Source organism: Centruroides vittatus, unplaced genomic scaffold, assembly GCF_030686945.1.
Source record: "Centruroides vittatus isolate TY-2023 unplaced genomic scaffold, ASM3068694v2 scaffold_2520, whole genome shotgun sequence".
In the NCBI taxonomy this organism is placed as follows: Eukaryota; Metazoa; Arthropoda; class Arachnida; order Scorpiones; family Buthidae; genus Centruroides; species Centruroides vittatus.
In genome coordinates, this window is record NW_027122689.1 from 2,101,417 (window position 1) to 2,126,567 (window position 25,151).

Sequence of the window (25,151 nt, forward strand, 5' to 3'; positions counted from 1 at the left end):
AAGTAGTTTTAACTTGTCTGATGTACAGTACATCTTGACTATTCATACGTGCAGCAAGAAAACGCCATATTTAAATTTAGTACTCTCACAACTGATCGCAACTAGCTTACTAATACCATCTGACTAGTGTAGACCAATGAGAGTTGTCTATTACCAGCAAGCGCTAAAAGGTGCTCTCTGCCAAAAACCCCACATGGCACAACCCGGAACTACCAGAACCGAAGCGGCTCCGTACCAGGATTGTTTTGCTCGACGTGGAGGAGCCTGTTCCGTGTTGGCTCGTGCACTCTCCACGTGCCCGGGCTCCATAGAATTCCAGAAAAGACGTGTGGCGAATGCACGAGCCACATCTTTTCTGAAATTCGATGGATGGAACGAGACTACTGTTTGGTTAAACGTCTGGTTATACCGCCATATTGAATTTTCCGCTGGTGGCGGCGTAACGTAAAGGAGTTTCGGTATATTTACTCAGTTTGACTTTTCTGACGATTTCGCTGAGAAGTTAACATCGTCTACACGGCTATTAGGCGCGCTGATTGGAAGAAGCTTTAATGCATAGGGATAAGCAAGTCAATGATATAACCCGTTTCAAAATGAAACGGATCCCGATGCATTAAAGCCGCTTTACTAGGCAGGGCGCCCATTGCTTCCGCCGAGATGCTACGTGTTTTGGCTTCACCATCGTCACCGAAATTGTTGTGAATATGCCAATGAATATGTTCGTTCTGAAGCCTTTTACCAGCATTTTTTCACCTTTGCTAGTGTTGCTTAGCAATTACTAATTCTATTTACATACCGTACAAGTGCTTTTAAAGTTTATAGTCCCGATTTACTGTGCAGAAAATTAAGCCGAGACAAACAGAACTCAATAAGTCAAATATGTTTTAAATCGAAATGTCGTCTTCGGCAGATCATCCATTTTGGAAGTTATCGCGTAATGTAAATCAACCAATTAAAAAGCTATTATACATCTGCATAGAATAGGATGGGCACCATGTATCCGAGAAACTCCGAACTGTTGCTAGCCACACTATTTTAAAAACTGGTTTTATACGTGAAAACTTAATCAAACGAAACTGCCGGAGTCTTATTAGCATGTTTTTTACACACGCCAATAATCAAACGAAGCGGCCGAATTGTTAATGGTTATATGGCTATTATTAATTTGGATTAGAGGTAGGCGATTAGGCCGCCATCTCGTGTTAAATTTGATCATTAGTAATAAGTAAATTTAAATATTTTGGAAAAGATCAGCCCGGAACGAAGCTGCTACGAGTACTATTTTCACTTGTATATTATGCAAATTTCACGATTCTAATTACTACAATTAATTCCAATTAGAACACGTTTAAGCGAATTACGACCCCCAAAAAATTTAAAGCCAGTTTCGCGTTAAAAGAAAATCGACAATCCCTTAAACATTTCAAAAATTAGTATAACGTCCCTCCCGATTTCAATGACCGACGTCATTAACAAAGCGTTTCGAATATCGTCCGCTTGGTGGCGCAAATATCTTTTCTGCCATCTGGCGGAGAATTCCGAAAGTCGGCCGCCACCTGGCAATTGTAACTGGCAAACTATTTCTAAAACTTTCGAATTTTTTAAATTTAAATAAATATCAACAGTCGATAAAAAAGAAATTTAACAAAACATTTAAATTTTAATAGACACACTTTGCCATTTCAAATATTACAAAAACGATAAACGTTAAAAATTTCACCTTTACAGGACTAGAGTTTAAAATTATCTGAATATTTAAAATATGCCGCCGTAGAATTTCAGTCAGAATTTAAAACAGAATTATACAGATTGAGAGAGATTCTGTGCGCGTTATATTAAGGAAAACGTAAAGAAGAAACATTGCTTTTAATGTCATTTGTTTAAGTCCAAAAAAATCTCAACATTTATATATGATCACTTCAGAAAAACTGCTTCCATCAAATATTTAAATTATTATTTACATTATTTAATCATCGGAGATGCAAAAAATTGTCGTCGCCTGGTAGAATTTTTTGTGTTGTTGGTGTTCCTGAAAAATAATTATTAACTGTAATTTTTCCTTAACAATTATCTTTAAGTGCATTAATTCTTTACACACTAATAAAACATTTTAAACAGTAATTACAAAGATGTTTCTATTGTAATTTAATTTTTTGGAGCTAAAATAATGCTACTTGTTGGCGAACCATTTGGCATCTGGGAAGAATGGCGCAGAGCAAGCTTTATAAAAATTCGGTCCACCGCATTTATTGAACTACCACCCGGACAATGCAGATGTTCTAAAATACTTAAGTGGCACAGATTGCATTAAGGAAGCCAGTGTGCATCCTTGGGCTCGTCGAGTAAATTTTGGATGCGAGGTGCGTCGAGCATCGAGAATAGACTTTTGGTTCTGTTGCCACCATAATCTATAAAAGTTTTCTAAAGCAGGTTTGTTCTTCATACATAAAAAAAATCAAAAAATTATTAATCAAATGTAAATTGCTCCACCCTAAACCATTACATAATTTTGGCTTGTAAGACTTTGTTTTAGCAGTAATTTTGACTAAAGTTTATTTGTTTACTACATTTTGCAATAAACAAACAAATACCACTACCCTTGCAACTATGCACATTTTTCAAGATGATTATGTGAAAATTGTTTTGAAATTTGCAGACGACCCCAAGTGACGGCGCAGAAGACGACTGCACATTCGCCGGAGGTCGTGCACGAATCGAACTTTGTTTTCTTGATGCACAGAACGCAAGGACTAACAAATCATTCCCTTCGCAGTCCTAAACTTCATTCTTTTTGATAAAGTATAGTATCTGGCACATAATGGAAAACAATCTGGATTGACTAACCATTTTGCAGCTAAATTCCACATGGAGTAAGTCAGCATAAAAACTAACTCAAGCCTACAATGATAGATTTCAATATAATTCTGGTACTCTTAATTTATCTTTCATAGTAGTAGGCAGACATGCCTTACTGCTTAACAATTTTAACCAAATTGTGTACAAGTCATAGGTAGGCAGGCCACAGATATTTTATATATTCTAAAAATACAAAAACAGGGCTACTTTTATAATTTAAGCAATGTGTCAAATATTGCTTGGAAGCCATAGTCTGAGTATCAGTCTTAAACAATAGTTCTATTGTAGAGAATTTAAATTACAAAATGCAGCATTATTATTGTAGTACACTGTATAGCATATATTATGCAATTGAAATGCTTAGTATATTAACTTTCGTGATACCCAGTTTTACATTATCATGAAAAGTTAATGTAACTAAAGGGCAAAAGCAACAAACAATATGCTTAATATATGCAAGACAAACCAACCTTGGGGTAAGAGGAGTCTTTCCCAAAACTCCCCGGGACTTCTTGGACAGAGAATCGCGATTGCTTCCAGGAAGTGGACCGAGCATGCTTCCAGCCGGGACTAAAAAACAAACAGTTATTATTAGGAATCCAAGATACTAAGACACTTGTTAATTCTGCTGCAATATATAACTTAAATGCTTCAATTTATTGTTGCTCTTATATGCAAGAGCAACAAAATTTCTTCAAATTTATGATAATTGTCATCAAAATTTTAATTTCATCAAAAAAAAAAAAAAAAAAAAAAAAACTCATTGTTTGGATATCATTTGATTTAAAAAAAAAATGTTCAATTTATGTCAGTGGGCAATGAAACAAATGAGCAAAGTGCTTTTTTCTAAAAGTGAATGCTTTTGGATTTCATTTCAAAAAACAAAAATTTTTAAAAATATTGCATGGCTAATTTTTTGATAAATACTACTCAAACTAAGAATACAAAATACCTGGACGACGTTCGGGCGTCTTGGGAACCGTAGAGAAAATGTTTTCGTCCGGATAGTTAACAAAATTATTCCAGTAATCACTTGATATGGTTAGTAATCTTTCCATTACCTGTATAAAAGATATATTTGATTTCTACTTAAAACCGATTCATAATAAATTTTCTACATTTTAATTACTAAAACTATAAAATTACATAAAAATCAAGTTAGCATATCAGTTATATCTCACCAGATAATACCTGAGCATGATTACTACATTGCCCTTTCTGTAGACATCAACTAATCAGTTTAGTATGCCTGTTGACCTGTTCAATTTGCTTCAAACATTGAATATGAATTTTTCATATACCAAATCTTATGATCTTTGTAAAAATATCACAGTGTAAAGTACTTTTATGAGTTGATTTAGCTTTGTTAATGTGGAGCACCAGTACATTACAAGCTACACGTGATACAATGTCATTTATTCATTCATGTAGATTTCTGTCTACATCCACAATGGAGTGCAAATAATGCCCTAACTCAATATCCATGATAAATTGTAAGAATTCATGTTAGAAGTATCAAGATCATACATAATTTTATTAAAAACTGGTGAACATTGTATAATACTCAAAATACAGCCATCAACCAGTAAAACGGCAATGTAGTGGATATTCTACAAATAATGGAAACAAATTAATAAAAATTTGTAAAGTTTTAAAAATGTTTACCTTGTGCTGTTTTTTAGTTTCTGTTATCATATCCATCATTGGAGGATCCGGAACGGAAAACCCCACAATCGTCGGTCCGAAAACCTTTGCCAAGTTGCCTGTCGGCATTTTACATTCGGGACTCTCGGCAACTCTACGGAAATAAATTATTTGAAGAGTTTACTTTAGATTAAATCATTCAAATTTACACATCTGAAGAATTTTTAGAATGGACATAATCTGGTAAATTTAAGTTAACTAAAGAATGTTCTAAATAACTTACTTTTGAAGATGAAGAATGACATAAGATAATGTATCCCTGTTTGGTCTCGGCAACTGACTGACTGCTTGGTATATACCACTCTGACTGTCTTCGTTGTCTTTCATTTCTGTCAATGTTAAATGATTAATATTTACATAAACTATTAAACTATCAAGCATAAAACAGAGAATAAAATACCTGACGCATTAACGAAGTCGAGCCATGTACTTCTCGTTATCAATGGTTCTTGAAGAGTCCGTAAGAATTCTTTAATGGTACCACACAGGACGTGAATGTCGGCTTTCGACTGAAATATTAAATGCTTCTGTTATTAAACAAGTTCACACTAAAATTTGTACTAAGTAATTAAAAATTACCAGATTAGGCACTCCTTTCCCTCTCAAAAATTTCTCTTTTAATTCTCTTACTTCTTTGTCAGAACCAGAGACTCTATAAAGTCCCACTTCGCTCATTCCTCTAGATTCTATTTCTTTAATACAATGTACTATCAGTGCAGGAACCATAGGAGGAACCATTGGTGTATAATCCGCTATCACACCCTAAAATTTTGTTTAAATATTTGTAAGATCCATTTGTTCAAGATATACATAATTAGAATTAGAAAACAAAAATACCATAGTTCCTTTATTGGTTGGTGTATGAGAGACGGGAACACACGGTAAAGGCACTTTATCCTTGCATTCTGGATGGCAAGTTGCCCTGCAGTCCTGACATTTCAGAGCCTGTTTGTAAAATTTGATTCGACGGCCACACGGAGAACAAGTTTCGGGACGGATGACTGTTTTTGTGCAAAATGCGTGAGCTCTGTTGTTCAGTTTTCCGGCAGAACTGAAAGGACGGATGATTTTGCTGGAAGATATTGAAATAAATAAGGTCAAAAATTCTGAAAAATTTAATCTTTAAACTATATTTGTTAAATACAGTAAAACCTGTCTATGACGACAACTCACAGTTCCTTCAAAAAGTGGTCTTTAGACAGACGATGCTTTAATACTGTATTTCCGTACATATTTTGCACACTTTTTAGCCATTTCCACTAAGCAAAACTCAAGGTGAACAAAAATAAGCAAATTTATTCAAGGATAGAGCTATATTGGTATTGTATTTTATTCTTATTGGATAACTCTATTTACGGGAATCGTCATGATTTTAAAAGCGATTTAATACCAATATTTTAAAGATGAATACAATACTCGTATTTTCTCGATTATAACGCACACTTTCTTTTTTCTGATTTAATAAATTCAACTCTGTTCTTTTTATTCGCTCCTCAGTTACATGTATTACGTCATCGATATACAAGTATGTTGTATCTCTCCATCACTTTGGTTGGTTTTTGTTAGTTTAATCTTATTTTGAACTTAAAAAATACTGTATTTCTTTAATATTTTCATAAGTACAACAAGAAAAAATTAATTAATTAATAATAAAATGATTTTATTATATCTTCTCATAATACGATTTCATTACATTCCGTGATTGTCCAATGACAATGGCGGAATCGAAAAAGGAAGGTTGCCCGTAAAACTGATTTTTGCATTAATGCATTTATTGTTCTTTGAATATTTTTCTTCTAAAAATATTGTGGAAATAAGGTAGGTTGAAACAAACTATTTATTGCACATGTACTGTATATGAGCTTAAAAAAAATTAATAAATAAAATGAATTTTATCAAATAATGAGATCAGCCAATTAATTGTATCGTGTACAATATTTTATACCCCTAAGGATAATACTGTAGGTCTATGGTAAAATAAATTTCATTTTCCCACAGTTAAACTTCGCTGCTAATTGCCGTTGTGATAAACAACTTTCACTTTCTCTGATAACTTTAACACAATCTTCTAACGACAGCACTTTGCATTTTTGTTTTTTGGACAATTTTGAACAATCTGAAATAAATCTTTGTTGCTAGACTAATTCGTTAACACCTGCACCTAATTTCATGGGTAGGAGAAGTGCCCAAGGTGGGTTCAAACAACAGTTTAGATTAATTCATTATATTAGGAGGGGGGAAGTTGTTGAGATGGGTTCGAACAATAGTTTAGACCAGATATATTGGCGGAAGTGATAGCTTATTACGGTTGTATATTGTTTCAAACCAAAAGTAGATGCCCGCAGTCGTGTTACACAGGTGGTTGTTTAATACGGGTAACTTATATGAAGACTACGTATAAAGTATTCGGTGCCAGAAATTTTGCCCGTCGAATGGAGGTGGTTGCCTAAGCAGTTTTCACTGTATTTATATATATTATAAATACAGTAGGAGCATCGATTATCCGACTTAATTGGGGACTGGGGTTGGTCGGATAACCAAAAAGTACGAAAAATACATTATTAGTATAGTGTATTAGGCCTGGTTTAAATACTAGCCTCCCTTTCATGGTCGAGCCAGTGCTGCCAGCTAAAACATGCAAAAAATTTAACAAAAATAATATTGAAGTAGCAAGACATAACCAAATATTGTAGCGCCACGTCACTAGCGGACATTTGAATTTGCCGACTAGAACGCGGTCAGATAATCGATGCTCTACTGTATATATTAAGTATTATATATATATATATATATATATATAATATATAAAAGTAACAGTAATACGTAACAATATGCTACTATAGTAGTATGTAGTGTTACTATTCAAATTACCATAATTTTATGTGGATGAAACTTGCAGAATATGAGCAAAATTATTGTCGAGTTTAAGTGGATAACAATACTTTTATTACTTGAGAAAAAATTAAGTCCAAACAAAAATAGCAAATTTCCTTCCAAAAACCAACTTAAAACTCATGCAACAAATCTTGATTATAGCCATATTACAGCCGGAATATTTAGGCGATCGTTGGATGATTATACAAATCTTAAGGCTAACTGAACAAATGTGCTCATTGTTATCAGAGAATTGATAATACATTTTACAATTAGTGTCCAATTTTAAACAACACTTTCTATTTGAGCAACAGTGCCACAAATTTGTAAGCAAAATTTTCATTAAGTCCAACCCAATCGAAGATATGACACACAGACTCCCTATCTTTCCATCCCAGAGTTCAGTACTTCAAAATTTGATAGCATCAATGTCCCTCATACAAGTTATCATGTCACATTTTATTTCTTAGTGGTTACCCAATCCCGAGTTAACTAAACAGATGCCAACACATGAAATTTTACTGTGTTCAGGGAATCCTAAAACAGATTTGCAAAACACTGAAGGTCAAATCTGACAATTCCAATACTTTTCCTTGTTATGTATACATCTATAGCTGGAAAGTAAAACTGAAGAGAAATAATTAACTTTGATCACAATACAAAAATTCAAATTAGTCTCATTAGATTATATCCACAGCAATGAAATTACAGCTAAATTAATCCCAATCTTTTAATTAATCAATAACAAAACCTAGTACTTTTATAAGCAACTTACTTTGTGATGGGAGTCTTTGACACTGCAGGTTCATCCTGGAAAGGAGCAGAAGGTTTTCTAAAATGAGGTAGTTCTAGGGAATCTTGCTCTTTATCACTTTCTAAATTACAAAAAAATAATAGTCCAAGTTTAAATTTGATATAAAAAGATGCAAATTATAACTCAATGATTACTTTTCATATATTAATATTAGGACTACTAAAAACGAGGTACCAACCCGATTTAGACGACGACTTGGACGTGTAGTTATTGTCTGACGGGGGAGCAGGTTCGCTAATGAAGCGCCTGGATCTCGTCACTCGACCGGTTGGGACGGTTTCGATTTTGGCCTTGGCTATTACGTCTCCAGATTTTGGAAATGAAACTGTAGTGGTAGCAATAACCGACGTTTCTCCATCTATCACTTCTTCAATTTCCTGAAAACACAACTTGAGTTTAGTTGAAAATATAGAAGTAGAATTTGGAACAAAGTTCTAATTGCCATTGAATAGATTCAAAACAGGTTTAGCATTTATAAAAAGATAAAAATGCCAACAATTCCCTGGAATGATGCTAAAGGAAATGCCATTTTAGCTTGTAACAAAATTGACAGATTTTCCAAAGTAAAATTAATTTTAATATATTAATCAATAGCATTTAATATTTCCCCCTCATATTTAGTTAATATAAAATTTAAAATAGATACAGAACATAAATTATAAGTAAATAAAATGTTGAGAAAAAAGTTTTATAATTCCCCATGAACAAAAATCACAGATCTACATACACCTCCCTAAAGCTTACTGAAAAATTAATAGTATCATCCATGAATTGAGAACACTTGTCAGAGCTTGCTGTTTGCTGCAAGCATGATTGCCAAATAATCATGCAGAAAAATTTAAAATCCATGCTCAAAGCAAACCAAAGTTGCTTGCATAATAAAATTTTGTACATTTTTCCATATGCAATTAAATGTATAAAATTTGATAGTAAGCAGTAGAAAAACTTAAGTGAATCCATTTTCAAGTCATAGACAAGGATTTCACTTAAGAGGAAACAATTGTAGGAAAACTTTACACATCTTTTATACAGAAAAATTGAGACCTTCGAAATGAAACTTCACGTGGGAAACTTCTAAAACAGGAACTTATTAACCATGTTTTTTTTTGTATATTGATGGAATAAAAGGGCAGAGTGTTTTGTGGCAGTAAAATAATTTGTATACGGTTAATAAAAACAGAAAAGAAATATCAGTAAGCAAGTAAGCACAGAAGATTGCCTACATAACAAGTTTGTGGTTACCCATCACCTCACTGACCAAGTTAATTGAATGGATTAACAAAGCACAAGTAGGAAGGTCAAGTCAAAGGAATCAATAAAGCCTATGTGAAAGAATTATCAGGACATGTTGAATAGCCAGGTATCAGAATCCCATGCATAGACAAAAAAAACTGCACCCTTCCTTAGAATATCAAGAGATTAGAACAACAGATGAAAGGAAATTAAGGTCTTTTTAGAAAAATTACTGTATTGAAATGATAAAAGCTAGTATAAAAATGTTAAGACGAAGACAAACAGTAAAATTTTAAGAGCAATTCAGTTTTTTCATTAGATTTACATGAGGCAAAAGACGGAATAATGATTTTGGGTCAAACATTCCTAAGTGGGAAATCTTTTTTAATGGCTAAATACATGTTTACTTAAGATACAAATATCATTTCTAAAAAGTAGTCAGTCACTGAATTGAATGAATTAAATCCATCATTCACTAACCAAATACACTATAAAAACATGTACTTTATTTCTATATGAAGTTTAGAATTAACCTGAGATTTTCGTCTCTTGATTGAAGTTTCGTTATTGGTCGAACGACTGCTTCTTTTCCCTCTGGATCTTCGATTTCTCGGCCCGACGTCGTCTCTCGATTCCAAGTCGTCGTCCGTCTTGTCGAAACTCACGTCGGACGGCGAAAGTACGGAACCGGCAGATTCGTCGATTGTTTGTAATCTGTTTTTAAAAGCATTCAACACTTTTAATCAAATGCAGAAAATTTTCAATCTTGTATTAGTTAAGCATACAAACAAATACTATCTGCATCAGCATAATCCAGATAGAAGTATATAAATATAAGATGTAAGATTAATTTACATACATTTTTCTTTGAAAAGAATAAATGCTGGAAAACTGCCAACTAATATTTCTATATATTAATTTCAGTATAGGATTACTCAATACTAATATTTACAAATAGATTGCAGAAGGACAAAGGTAACAGTTAAGCCTGATTTACACAAAGTATAAGCAGCTAACATCTGCCGAGCCAAACCTCACTTTCAACCATTCCATTCAGTTTTGTTTAAATGACATTTTTCATCTGGTGGCATGTGTATTGATTATAAAATAATTTTTTAACAGTTGTAAATTCAGCAGGATTAATTCAAGTATTATTCAGTGAATATAATGACAGTGACACATGCATTTAAAATATGGCAAAGGCTACACGAAAATGGCTACACGAACTATTTGATATAAACTTATTGATTTGTTTAAAATTTTCAAATTTTCATTTTTTATATAAACAAACAAAAAAAAGTTGAGATTGATGCTTGCAAATATTCATTGAGTAGTTAGGGAATAAATTTAAAGATAATGAAATTTGTTGAAAATTAGATTATAAATGATCAGTATGCTTCAATTGTATTAAATATTCACTTTTCTTTATATAGCAAAGTGAATAAAGTTAAGATTAAAGTATCAGCAATTTTCTTGGAAATTTATATTAAACTTTTCAATTACTTTCAGACAGTGAATAAAGAAGAATCAACTGTCAACAACACTGATTTGCACACAATGTGATGTCTGTTGCACATGCTTTGTGAAAACCAAGCTTTACTCCAAGGGATTCGGGTTCAAATCCCAACTGAAATTGAAGTTATCACAAACCAGAAATTTTGACCCAGAGGCATCGGACTCCATTCCAACTAATCGTCTTGGATCAGAATACACACGAGTAAAAATGAGTTCAGCCACAGTTCTCAATATGTTGGTGCCTCATTAACAAAAATCTCAGATTTTAATGTCATTATTCATGAAAAATCAGTTTTACCATAAAAATACTTTTTGTTGGGTATCTGATATCTTTATGATGTCAAATATCTTGTGTATGATGAAACATCAAATAATTAGTGCTTGTATTGTACTATACAAAGTATTAAATACATTTATGTAATACTTCAAATAAAATTTATCTTTGTTATTGTGTAGTAAGTTCCCTCAAAATATTTTTGATCAATGACAATGTAAAATGCTGGCATGCTACAAATAATTCTGCTTCCTTTGATGTGCCTATTATAAAACAATCAGATCTGACAAAAACTGAACGATAAACTTAAATTTTAATATAATGAATATTTTTCTGTACTTCAATTAATATAAATTAAATAAAATACCTTTTAGGAGAATCCTTATTTTTATTTGGACAGTAAGTACTGTTGAGAAATGCCAACTTCTCTTTTGTTTGGTCATTCATAGCATTCTGATCAGCCAACAACACTTCTCTGATTAAAGAAATCTGTCTCTCCTACAAAATTATTTCTGTTACCGACTATTAAATTTATTTAAAATTCAAATATCATAATTTTAATACAGTAGACTCTTGCTAATCCAGCATACCCTCCAATGGGATTGCCCGTGCATTTCGAGGAAAATGTTAGTCACATCACATCCCGTTTGCTCGGGTTTCATTTCCGTGTACAGTATTGCAATTCGGTGCACCTGCCTCCAAAAATAATTAGTCCCAAAGGGTGACAGATATGTATCATTCATTGCCTTTATGTAGTCTTATGCACTCAATCTGGCAATCATCTGTCCAAGAAATGGCCAGATTAACAAGAATCTACTGTATTATACTTTAAAAGAATTGAATATCATGTAATTAGTGAATAAGAATAAGATCTGTTAACTAGTATATAATTTTATATGGGTTTATTGCATAGTACATCAAATCGTAGTTGAAATAACCCACAGTAATTTTCTAAAGGGCAATCCAATTATATATGGTGCATTCATAAAACTTACAATGGTGGAGAAATTCATAATTACAAGAAAACACATTTTAGAAATAACGAAACATCAAAATAAGAATTAAATCACATGATAATTAAGGAAACTTAGACGAAATAACTCCAGTCTGTCAAAATTCAAACGAACTTTATATTAAGCTGAATGATTCTAAAAATTTCTTTAAATAGTTATAAAAGAATAAAGCTCTTCAAACAATCTCAAACAACACAGACTGAACAATACCATCTTCCATCTAGTTCTGTATTCAGCTTATAGCTAGTTCTTGTCTTATGATGAGATTTTCACCAAGGAATAAACCATTCTTAGTTTCTACACTCAGTACTTACACAAAGTACTGAGTGTAGAAACTAAGAATGGTTTGATGGTTGTGGTTTAAGAACACAGCCTTACAACCAAGAACAGATATTTAATAATCAGTCCCTTCCGATTGATCACTTACACTAATGAGATACTAACCCATGTCTATCATCGTTCCTACACAAGAGCAATGGTTAGTATCATCCCTATAAGGGCAGAATTGAAAGACATTACTGTTCAAATCAATTACATCCAAGCCTAATCTAAGAGACTAATATATTAGTTATTCTGCTTGGGTTCACATTTAATGAAAGAGGGAGGTCAAGAACCTGACAAAATTAACTGGATTTCTGGACAAATTGTGAATTATTGAATTAGGATTATTTTATACAGACTATAATAAGTATTTAACTTTTCTGAAAAATTTATGATAATTCTTTGTAAATTCTAGAAAATTATATTAAATTATCAAATTAAGTTTATTCAGATTAGAATTTAATATTAAATTTTGAAAATAAAACATGCTCTTACCAAAATATTTCTATCATTTTCAGCTTTTGATCGCTTTTTCATTTCAACCTCCAAACGATGTCTAAATATTTCAATATAAAAAGATTATATTAATATAAAATTCAATTTAAATTAAGTATTTCTAATTATAATTTGTTAAAAGTTAATATAATTACACCTCACAACCATCTTACATTGCATTATTATGTTAAGTTTGCTTAGATTTTTAAGCTTCATTTCTATATGTTGTCAGAATGTTTAGAATGTTTCATTCTTGCAATAAGTTCTAAACATATTAATTGCTATAATGTTTCAATTTAACTATAATGTAGCAACCTATTTATTATGTTTCATTTACATTCATTATCCTATAATGAACTTATAGTTAAATAAAACATTCCTCACTTCAAGAAACATGTTATTTCACATTTCAAGTTATTAAAAAGCAATCTATTAAATGCAAATACATAGAAATATTTATAAAATCAAACTTTTAGGCTCTATATTTATCCAGGATACCATTTTTTTCAGGCCAAGAGGAGAGAAAGGAAAATAATAAACTGAACACTCAATTGAGTGTTCAGTATTAAGAGAGTAACCAAGTAATGTAGGTTGCGCGCATTGTTATATTATAAATTTTGAAAAATCAACAGATTTACTTGGTATAAAATTTAAATACTAAATACTATAGCCATTTGTATAATATTTTCCACATTCATCTGGATAAAATGGGATACTGCAACATTTTTTTTGACAAAATTTTCTTGAATTAATAATTTATTGCTAGCTTCAATAATCTTGCACTAAGGAAATAGTCATGCAATGACTACATACTCAAAAGCCAACAAATACATTCATTTATAATGGTGTTTAATAACAGAAAAGAACAGGTAGATGTATCTTTTCTCTGTCACCAAATACAAATTATCTCCTACTTTTTAACACACTACATCCACCATAAAATATATTCCTTCTCAATACCGACTTTAATCACGGGAAATTATTTCGGGCATTAGATTTTCCGGAAATTATTATTTGCAAACAAATTTAACGTATTAACTTATAAACATTTTGGTTACCTTAACTTAGCTGTGTGTTTAAACATTAAACTTATAGACAGGATAGTTTATTAATAGCAATTAAATATTACACATTTTAGATTGCTGTGACAATAACAGGGTTTTCCAAAAGGAATTCTACCATTTTAAATTATTGTAATTATGTTAAATTATCCAAGAATGTCATAATGTACATTAAAACATTGAAAAACTGTCCATTTTTCACATTTGCCCATTACAATTTTCAATTTGTGCACCTCGGTCAAGTGGCACACATCCAACCAACACACATTCTTCTTGCACTTGTGACAGTATATCCACCACCACTGGCTCCCCCCTACGACAGTCAAATTTCTACGGTTGCTGCAGCTTCATAGTTGTATTCTGCAGATTACTCGTGTTGTATAATATCGAGCGATTCTGATTTTGCAAACTGTAGAACAAAGCCTTGTCTGTTATGAAGTTGCCATTTACATTTACTGCACTTCCTAAGAATAGTACGTGTTTGGATGCAGATGGAAGGTGAAACTTGGACAGTTACTATATCAATTGATGTACATCACATACTTCTCCAATAATTATTAACATAATTAGTGATGTAAAATGCCGGCATTCACTTTTGTAGACCCTTTATATTTAAATGGCAAAATGTATTTGCCAATGTATAAAATATACCACAAACACTATCTAGGAGAATAATTATGAAATTATTCCAGCATCTTTCTACGCATACTTTGACCAAACAATTTTCTATTTATGAAAATAGAAATTAGGAGAGAACACTGTTCATAAATTCTATATGGACTGTTTATTTTGAGTGGTGTAAGTCCATTTTTTCTTCTTTAGAGATATTTAAACATTTGCATTTTAGTTGATTCAAAAATAAAGTGTACTAAGTTTGACAATGTTTCTATGACTTTAGAAATATGTAAGTTGATTGCATAAAGACTTCTATGTGAATTTAACTAAACTAATATATTCTTTCTGGGCCATAAATGGACTTACACCACTTTCATAATTATTGAACTGTAAAATTCATTAAATTTCTATTACGTAAAACTCAATTTCATTTGAAACACATTATGTTTTATTCTGATTTTGTTTATATACAAGAAATAGAATAGTGTTGTTTATTCTGAATATTAAAAATATTTACTTATCGTTAAACTATTTTATAAGTTTATCATTATTATGAGCTTACCATTAGACACTGCTTTTCATTTAGGTTCATTACATGGATTTTTTTTCCATTCCATCAAATTGTACATTTGTGTTGGTAAAATTCATAGTTTTATTCCTCTGTTGTAAAGGGCTGTCCATAAATGATGTCCACACTGGAAGCGACTTGTCTTAAGAGAGGGTTAACCCCTCCCTTAAGACAAGTCGGACAAGGGGGGGGGTCGAGCATTAGTGGACATCCATTTATTTCATTAAATTTTTTATACAGTTTATGCATTTTATTATATTTATTTCAAAGTTTCTTGTATGTTTCATTTCCACTTATGGTATCTATCATTCATAAAGTGATGAAGGTTTTAATGGGGGTTGCATTATGTTGGACATCCAAACAGGGGAAGGGTTACAAAAACTTGGACAAACGGACAAGAGGGGGAGAAAAAGTTCAAGGAAAATGCAGATGTAATTTATGGACAGCCCAAGTGCTTAATTACACTGCAGAAAATGGACTTGCACACCACTTTCATAATCAATGATTAAGAAATGTCATTTACCAATGAATTTTTAATTGATCAAAGCATATGGTTATTTTAAAATGCGAAGTGTGAATTGTTTATAAATAAGAAGTTTACACTAAATTGTATGTATATTATGTGATTTCTCAATTTTTTCCAAAACTGGACTTACATATGGACCATTTATTTTGAAAGTGGTGCAAGTAGTAATAAGTTTTTGTCGTAACTACGAAGAAAGCTTCGACGACAAATATATCGATGTTTGGTCTTCCATGCCACGGATCTACTTGAGAAATTTCAATTTTTATTTTGGAAAAACATATTGATTGATATTGTGAATTCTGATACAAAAACTTTAATAGATTGTGTACACAACAGGTCTGGTTACTTACAGAAAGTAGTTACAAATTATGCTAGTATAAGGATAAATTATTGAAGAAAATACTTTCATATACATATATATAAAAAAACCCAGATCAGCATTTTTCAATTTCCAAAACTATATTTTATTGTATGAAAATAATCTAAATAAAAACTAATATGTAGAGTTTTGTATTATAGACATGTTTCAATGAATATGCATGAAATGCATATATGGTAAAACCTTGTCTAAAACAAACTGGAAATTGCCTACATGGAAAAAACTTTGAAACAAAGCTTTTTCCATGTAGGCAGTTTCCAGTTTAAATTTGTCTATAATCCAAATATCTACCTCTCCACTGTGGAAATAACATTTTTTGTATCAAAAAACCTAATTTAACCTGAATGAAGCACTCTTAATATAAATAAATCTTATTTTTTCTTGTAGAAAAAATTAAGATCTTCCACTTGTGGAAGAATTAGTAAATTTACAACAACAGATATAATGATCACCTCAAAGTGATCATTATACCTGTTCGCACGACGAGAGGATCTAAGGACATAAGGTATTTGTTAATATTAAACAGGAATAGCAAATCTTTTTAAGAATTGAGAACTTTCCAATTGTGAAGTTTCCAAGAATCAAGTTGAAGACAAACATTGAATGCAATTTGTCGAAAACAATGGGATAAAATAGCACAGTACCACTAATTTTCCTCGTAAAGAATATTTAATAACAAGATCATTAACGGTGTAAGTAATTAGAGACTGAAGTAAATTATTAATTAGAGTATTAAAACTCCCCAAGAAGTCAGATCACAGAACAACTTGGTCACTATTACTGTAGGGTAATTTGGATTTTATGGCCAAAGGAGACATTAGTTCTTGATACTTGAATTAGCTTGTTCACTGCTATCTATCAGCTCAAATTTCACATTTGAAATACTTGAATACCTATCACAAGTTCTTGGAAACACTGAAAACTTAAGAATCAAATAGTTCTCAATTCTTACATTCAAATATTTTCATCTTTTAGCTGCGACCACCAAATTAATTTAAATTAAAACCTAGTAATAAAGTTTTTTACATATGCAAAAATGGGACACAAATATTTAATAAACATAATTATGTGACATTTGGTATGGTTTAAAAAAAAAAAGTGTACTAAAACCTGTTCAAACCTGTCAAAATGAAAAAAATTTAGCACAGCGCAATTCCAGTTTACACAGGTTTTACCGTATAAATAATTTTTCAGACTGATAATTGATAACGCATCAATCACTTTGATCAATGATACTAAGTACTCCAATTGATACCAAATCAAAAATTAATAAGAGCAAATGTTTTAAATATAATTTATTCATAAGATTAATTGGAGTGCCAGCTAATGAATGGAGATGGCAATTTGAATCACTTCTATTTCCTTCAGAGTATCAGATTGGGTTATAAATTGTAACTTGAAACACAAAGCTGTAATGTAGCAACAAAAAATCCCTTCTTATTTACTTGAAGAAAAATCTATTGTTACTATTATGTTCCTACTAATTCAATTTTTGTTTATATATCAGGGGAAAGGCAGCTCTAGAGGCACAAATGCTTATAGAAGTGTGTAGCATGAACCTAGGAGGTGTGCAAAGAGAAGCAAAGACTAATGAAAGTTAGCTGTCGTTCAAATAGTTTACTCAAGGATATGTTGACATCTAGAAAGAAATACTTAGCACAATGACAAAACCTGATAAAAAAATATCTTAATGATAAAATTTTCAAATCTACACTTGATGGGTTAATTTTATTTAACACTGAAAAGTATAAATTATGTATTACCTTGCATGTTTAAGTTTTGTCTCGAGACCACCAATTTCGGCTTTGGCTTTAGATAACTGTTTCTGTAATTCCATAATTTCTATTTCAACCACTTTCTTGTTGTTTTCATAATTTTCAAGTTTTTTGAGAAATTTTATAAAGTCTGAAAATAAAATTTCAAGTAAGATCTCACAAAACGCGTGATATTTACTACGACCGATATACGTACCCGATTCCAGGCCTTCTGTCAATACGGAAGTATATCGACACAGGTCGTCGTACTGCGCCAACAGAGACAACTTTGCGGCTCCGGGTGCCATTTCGGAAAAACTTTATATCCGACTCCAAGTATCTAGAGAGGAAAAAGCCAAAAATATTAATCACATGTTTCTACATCTTTCTAAATGCTAACGGTTCTCAATTTGCAATATCTTAATTTCCTTCTTGTGACTTTTCTTCCACAGTAAATTTCATTTCCACACAAACTAACAGTTATCTGTCAGTTATGTTTTTATCAGAAAATAGACAAAGATGGGAGCTCTCCACCTACCATAAGTTAAAGACTATATCTTATTTGAATTAGAAATGTATACAATATTAAAACTAATCCAAATGTAACACCAGGAAAACATTTAATGTTGGAGTCAAGTTTCCTTTGTAGGCTATATTCTGACATAAAAATATAAAGGGAAGGTGTGCTCCATTCAAATAAGTCAATTCCAAATATTTATTTATGGCATTTAAGTCAGTGCCAAAAAATTGTTTTTTTTGTGTTTTTTTGTTTTATCATATTTTAATTTAAAATATTTGTTAAATTGCTGTACTATGTAGTCATCTTTATAGTTTAAGCCTAAGTAAATATTGTAGCAAACTTGTCAGATGCAAAGTTCAACTAAATTTATATTAACTGTTGTAGGTTTGACCATTTACTATGCATTCATCAATTCAACACCACTCCTATCTTTGACACAAAACGAGTCCCTTGGACGACTCGGATGCAACATTTTGGATTTTTTGTGCAGTGGTCGCGAGACTAAATCCTAGCTCGAAGCCAAAATGAGTGGCTCGAGTATTTCGGTACAAGTTGGTATTTTCAGTAGAAAAGTTTGACATTAATAGATGTATAAAAAAAATTATAATTTCATTAAATTATTAGTGTTATATATTTTATAGTTTCAAAGATATTTTACATGTTGCTTAATAATTCATTGTCAATAAAAAAAGTAGTCATAGCACAAAGCTATAAGTAATGCATCACGACCATTGATTTCCATCTGTAAACAAACTCTTCCAAGTAATAGTTCGTAGAAGGTTAAAGAAAAAAAAAAGAAATCAACACTCATCACAAACAACAACCACCAGGAAAATAGTCATGTGATTACAGAAATTTGATATGTCAAAAGTGATGGCATCAACTAGTTCACACTTAGAAATAACAACCTTTTATCTTTGATTCATTACTGTGTTTCTGCATATACAAGAGCAGTCTGTCTTATAGGCTGCAAAATATAATATCAATTTTGCCCAAGTACTTAAAGAAAACTCATTATTTCAAAAAATAGTTCTAGTATAAGAACTTTATTTTTAATAATGTCAGAGATATCACCGATTACTTACTGAATCTACATTTACATAGCAAAGCATATTGTTGCCAACTTGTTTTAGAGATTGTAAGAGCACCTTACAATCTAAAACAAGTTGGCAACAATATGGAGTATGCTTATAAGTAAAGATCCATTTCAAAAATGAAAATGAGCAATTTTCACATAAGAGCATGCTCTTATTTACACAGAAATATGATATTCAGAGAAATTAATTTTTAATACATCACAGAAATGAAAATGTTTTAAACTTTTTATATAATCAATAAAATGATAAAAGGTTAAATTATAAAATCAGAATAAATTTAAAAGCCATAAAAATACTATTACAGCTTAAAATACCAAATTTGTTTTGCTTTTGTATACAGGCGGCCCTCAACTCTCGCACAATTTTAAAAATTCAACTTTTTCAGTCTTGCATTAGGGCATGTGTCAATGTGTTGTGTGTTTTGCCATTTATTTGTTTGTTTAAATATTTCGTCCTTACAAATTGATAAAGACGAGTGAGAAATGGAGAAACTGCAGTGTTGATACGAACAAAAAGAAATTAAGGACTCAAACTTCATATGATTGAGACAAAGATGGAAATAATTAAACAATCCGAAAACGGCGAATCTCTTGCTTCGGTCGGACATTTGTACAATGTAAACAGATCTACGATATGTTCAATTTTTAAAAGTAAGAGTAAAATTAAGGAATATGTTCTTGTGGAGATATATCTTTAAAGATTGTTTCCAAAGACATGGCATGTTATAGAAATCTTTATCAAGAAAAAAAAAAGGGTAGTATTAAACTAACTCTTGACAAGTTTATAAAGAAAACACCGGAAAGCACAAACACGCCTCGTTAATTTCACTATGTATACATATTGATAAATACTTTAAAACACAGTTTTTGGTGCATATTTTTTTACATCCCTCTACTTTTGAACATTCAACATTTGCACGCGCTTTCGAGAACTAATTGCGTGTAAAAGTCGAGAGTCTGTATATACAAGCATTCACATATACAAACACCACCCAAGTAAGTAATATGAATCAACACAAAAAAGTAATAGGAATCAACATAAGAATACTCATCACCACTCCAAACAATTCATTAGAGATCAGAGAAATATGATTGTTGCATTTATGTCACACTTGTAATTTGTAAATATTGCACAATTAGCATTTATATTTAATAAACAATTCCAATTCCCAGAAAAACACTGATAAATAAATATATTATTAGTATCCAATAATGTAAAGTGGCCTGCAATAAAGAAGTTTAATTTGCCAACATTCATAAAGTTACAAACTAAGTTCAAAGTCTAAATTAATTTTTTTTGACAACACAAAGTTAAAGATTTAAATTCTAATATGATTTCCAAAAATAAAGGTTTTGCAAGTTACTGTGGAAGAGTCATTATGTTCTGGAAGTTTTTGTTTAATCAGTTACCGATTTTATACGTTATCAGTAGGTTTGTATGCGCTATTAATAGTACACACATTATATTGAAAGGCTTCATTTCATATCAAATTCAATTGTGATGATCATGAATAATGTTTGTAAAATTATCAGAAATTCTTTTCCTTTAGAGATGGTGTATAGAGGAAGAATTCAAAATTTTATCCATGTTATTCGCATAACACAAGAAAGTCTAGAGAGCTAAAATCGGGACTTCTAGGAGTCAACAGACTATTTAGGGTATCTCGTTCAAATCAGCCGTTCTCGAAACTAAAATTTAACAAATACAAAATGTACACATAGTACGGCGGGGAACGTACTGTGGCTTCTTACGAATGTATTGAATCTGAAAGTTAAAATGAATAGATACTGTGGTTCTTAATTCTGTAGATTATGAATATCAACATTAAATTCTAAAAAAAAAAAAATTCCTAAAAAACTTCATTGACAGATTATCAGTAACTAGGAAATGGACACAAGTACAGCAAAGATTTTATAATCTATCAAAAGAAATTGAAATATATATATATAATAATATATATCTTATACTGGTAAGCTAGAAAGGGTTTCTTCAATTTATAATTTATCGATAAATATGTTAAATAGAAACTAGTTATAGAAAAACCACAAAAAAAAGTTTTAACACATTCTTTATATTGGTTACTTAATTGATAACAATAACATTACATGCAAGATATTTGAACTGAAGAACTGAAGTTAAAATTGTTCTGTTATGTAAAGTTTAAATATAAAGTGTGAAATTAAACTATGAATTTTAGGTTAATGTTACCTTAGGTATACAAAATGGCGGCTCGTCTCTGACTCCAGCATACAGAAGCGAGGAAACGTGGGGACGCACGTTTTCTAAACCTAACCTATTCTAATAATTTAGTTGCTGATAATTTATTAGAATAGGTTAGGTTTAGAAAACGTGCGTCCTCACTGTTTCCTCGCTTCTGTATGCTCTGGAGTCAGAGACGAGCCGCCATTTTGTATACCTAAGGTAACATTAACCGAATTTGGTTTTATTGTAATATTTAGTTATACATATAACTAAACTAACATATTTAAACATATTTAAAGTGAATTCAATACAAATTCAAACTTTTTAACTAAAATATTTATTATTATGAAACATCAAGTTTACTTTAAAATAACTGAAAATGTTACAATTTAAAGAACTTTTACCAAACCTTCTAAATAAAATAAAAAGGAATTCCAACAAAATTAGAACATTTTCGGTTATTTATCACTAGGAATTCATTACGAAATAAATAACTTTTAATAATTTTGATACAAACAATAAAATAACTAATCACCTACTCAGACTCAGCTTCTTAATGAATATACTAGAAACATCCAATACACCTTATTGCTGAGAACAAACATTTATTACGTAAAACTAACGTTTTCGACCCAATTTATGGGCCATCTTCAGGTTACAGTTGTTCGACTCATACAAAATCGAACACGTTCAAAATTAAACCAAATTAGAACATACGTTTAATTTAACTAAATACGTTTAAATTAAACGTATGTTCTAATTTGGTTTAATTTTGAACGTGTTCGATTTTGTATGAGTCGAACAACTGTAACCTGAAGATGGCCCATAAATTGGGTCGAAAACGTTAGTTTTACGTAATAAATGTTTGTTCTCAGCAATAAGGTGTATTGGATGTTTCTAGTATATTCATTAAGAAGCTGAGTCTGAGTAGGTGATTAGTTATTTTAGTATGTATTAATATTTAACAAACTTCCATATTAAATAAATCACTAAAAAGCATCGACATTTCAGTTAATTAAACTTAATTAAATGAAATGTTTAGATTCTACACACTTCATTAAAGTTTAATTAAAATTCCACACGAAATATCGAGCCTTAACTGGAATTCGTGATATTCTAAAGCAATTAGTTAACACGTTTTCCTTCATTAATATTCCATTTCAAGTTAAATTATTATCGAAAAACCCTAATGACATTTATGAAAAATTAAAATTTGGTATTTCGCCCTAAATATAATTAAAATTTTAAAAATAGACCTTTTTATTACCTTTCAAATTAAAAACACTGGATTTTGAACATAAACTACTTTAACTCAAACTGACTTATCGAAGCAAATTTCAAAATTTGAACTTCTAGTGTTAAGATCTCGTGACGTTTGAACTAGCCAATAACGTGAAACGTACATCGCCCCCTCTCGGCAAAGATAAAATGTTTAAAAAATATATATTTTTAAAGCACTTTTTAATTCTTTTGCTACTTTAATTTTTAATTTTATGCATTAATACGATATTGAAATACTAAAATTAATATAAAATACTTCTTCAATAATTCTGGTAATAATTTCATAAACTGGAGTATTAAAGGTGATAGATATCGTCCGATGGGCAAAATAACCTGCTTTGACCTACTGTACTGTGTTTGTGAATAAAGTTTATTTTCTATTTTCATACATTTCCTTATTTTCTACCATTTTAAGAAAATTTTACAAAAAAAAATTCACAATAACCCCGTTATTTAACCCGGTAGGGTAGCCGTGCGGTTAAGGTGCCAGCCTGCCGCTCTTGGGGACCGGAATCGAATCCGGATGGATCGAACAAACTTAAGGAATTCATCAAAATTCTTTTTGAGCAACCGTCCCCGGATATGTCATGCTCCGTCCCTCACCGCCCGGCCATGAGCCAGGACGAATCCACGATGGGCCTGCTAAAAAGGTTTCTTAGTACCTATAGGGAGGAAAGAGTTAAAAAGAAGTTTAAATCAAAATTTTAAGATGGCTGCTGGAATTGTTGCCCAAAATGCAGTTTTAAAAACTAACAAGGAAATTTATGCAATAAATTATGTTATTGAGGCGTATAAAGCGTACACAAATGCTTCTTGAACAGCTTTTGACCAAAAAGACGTTCAAGAAACATTCATGTGAGACAATAATGCGAAACTTGATGCATAATGAAGTTATAGAATAAATGCAATATTAATTATCATTTTGGTAATTATTTCTTATTCGACAGCCTAATGAAAAATCATCCGAGAAGAAACGAAATTCACTCTAAACGCGTCATAATCTCTCTAGTGGAAGCGCGCTCACTTTTTTACATCGTTTTCCAGCGAGCGATTTAAATATATTCTGTAAAAAATTCAGTTTCTGTCGCTATCTTGGTATTTTCCGACGATAGACGTAAAGAAAAAATTGATATTTGCATTATTTGGACAATGATTGGTCACAGACTATCCTTTACAAAGATGAGGCTACTCCACACAAATTAGCAATATTAACATTCTTACTATAAATATTTGAAATTCTCAAATGGGAGTACGAAAATGTATTAAACTCTTCGAAAGTTATCTTAAGGATGAGATTACATTCCAGCGCTCTTTATCAATTAGAGTCTTTCTTTTTCTGAAACCATTTAATGTAAATGACCTATCATCAACATTGAAGTTTTATTATTAAAGTAAGTGTTATGAAGTAGCTCCATCTGTGGAAAAAGAAAAAACACACACAAACCCATAAAGACTTTGGTTATTATATTAATAATACAGTAGACTCCCCTATAACACGGTATATACGTTCCGTGTTATATAAATTTCGTGTTGTACGAGTCACTTAAATACATGAGCCAATTACAGCCCGGCACGTTCTCCGTTGCCGCTCATCGGTGGTGACCACACCCTGAACACTGGGAAGTTCGGTCGTGGGTTCGCGCCGCGACTCGGACAGGAGTTTTGGCTGCTAGGAGTTTTTCGGGTTTTCTCCTAGCCAATAACGATTGAATAGGAGGCCAGTTCCCAATAAAAGTCCTCCCGGAAAGCACTATTTCCCGCGCGTGCGTTTAGGCCGTTCGATATACGGCTGGCTCTTCGGTCGCATAGCGATCATATACACACGTATAGTCGGAGAAAGAGCCTTTCTGAGCTAAAATCTCCATATCAAACACCTGTAGAAGAAGAGAAGAAGAAGAGCCCGGCACGTGTGCAGTTTAGGGGCTACGTGTTTGAAAGGTTTTCTTCCATAAAATTAACCGGTTCTAGACTAATTTGACTCAACATTTCCAAATCACGTTTAATTTTTATGCTATAAACAAAAAATTGTAGGATTACTTACCGAGTGTG

The 25,151-nt window shown here is 31.5% G+C and overlaps 1 protein-coding gene across 2 annotated transcripts; it reads right to left on the reverse strand.

Annotated features, from left to right (window-relative positions):
• Positions 1-1,640: 1,640 nt before the first annotated feature.
• LOC136987533 (rac GTPase-activating protein 1-like) lies at positions 1,641-23,217 on the reverse strand. 2 transcript variants are annotated; one of them, XM_067285279.1, is made up of 16 exons: positions 23,089-23,217; positions 18,220-18,342; positions 18,012-18,153; positions 13,100-13,160; positions 11,638-11,768; positions 10,015-10,195; positions 8,427-8,625; positions 8,210-8,309; positions 5,398-5,632; positions 5,140-5,322; positions 4,961-5,069; positions 4,784-4,889; positions 4,522-4,654; positions 3,809-3,917; positions 3,327-3,426; positions 1,641-2,029 (listed from the first exon to the last, which is right to left on the reverse strand). In XM_067285279.1, exons 2-16 carry the CDS (start codon positions 18,308-18,310, stop codon positions 1,963-1,965), a joined length of 1,947 nt encoding a protein of 648 aa, XP_067141380.1. In that variant the 5' UTR covers positions 18,311-18,342; positions 23,089-23,217; the 3' UTR covers positions 1,641-1,962. The 2 variants fall into 2 exon arrangements, with proteins under 2 accessions (XP_067141380.1, XP_067141381.1); XM_067285280.1 differs by lacking the exon at positions 23,089-23,217 and adding an exon at positions 18,921-18,935.
• Between the last annotated feature and the right edge of the window lie 1,934 nt (positions 23,218-25,151).

Excerpts from the sequence above, each read along its gene's own strand:
- LOC136987533 (XM_067285279.1), bottom strand. The coding sequence starts at position 18,310 with ATGGCACCCGGAGCCGCAAAGTTGTCTCTGTTGGCGCAGTACGACGAC. Across the intron at positions 8,310-8,426 it reads CAAGTCGTCGTCTAAATCGG|AAAGTGATAAAGAGCAAGAT; the intron begins GTTGGTACCTCG and ends TTTGTAATTTAG. Across the intron at positions 4,890-4,960 it reads CGACTTCGTTAATGCGTCAG|AAATGAAAGACAACGAAGAC; the intron begins GTATTTTATTCT and ends TAACATTGACAG.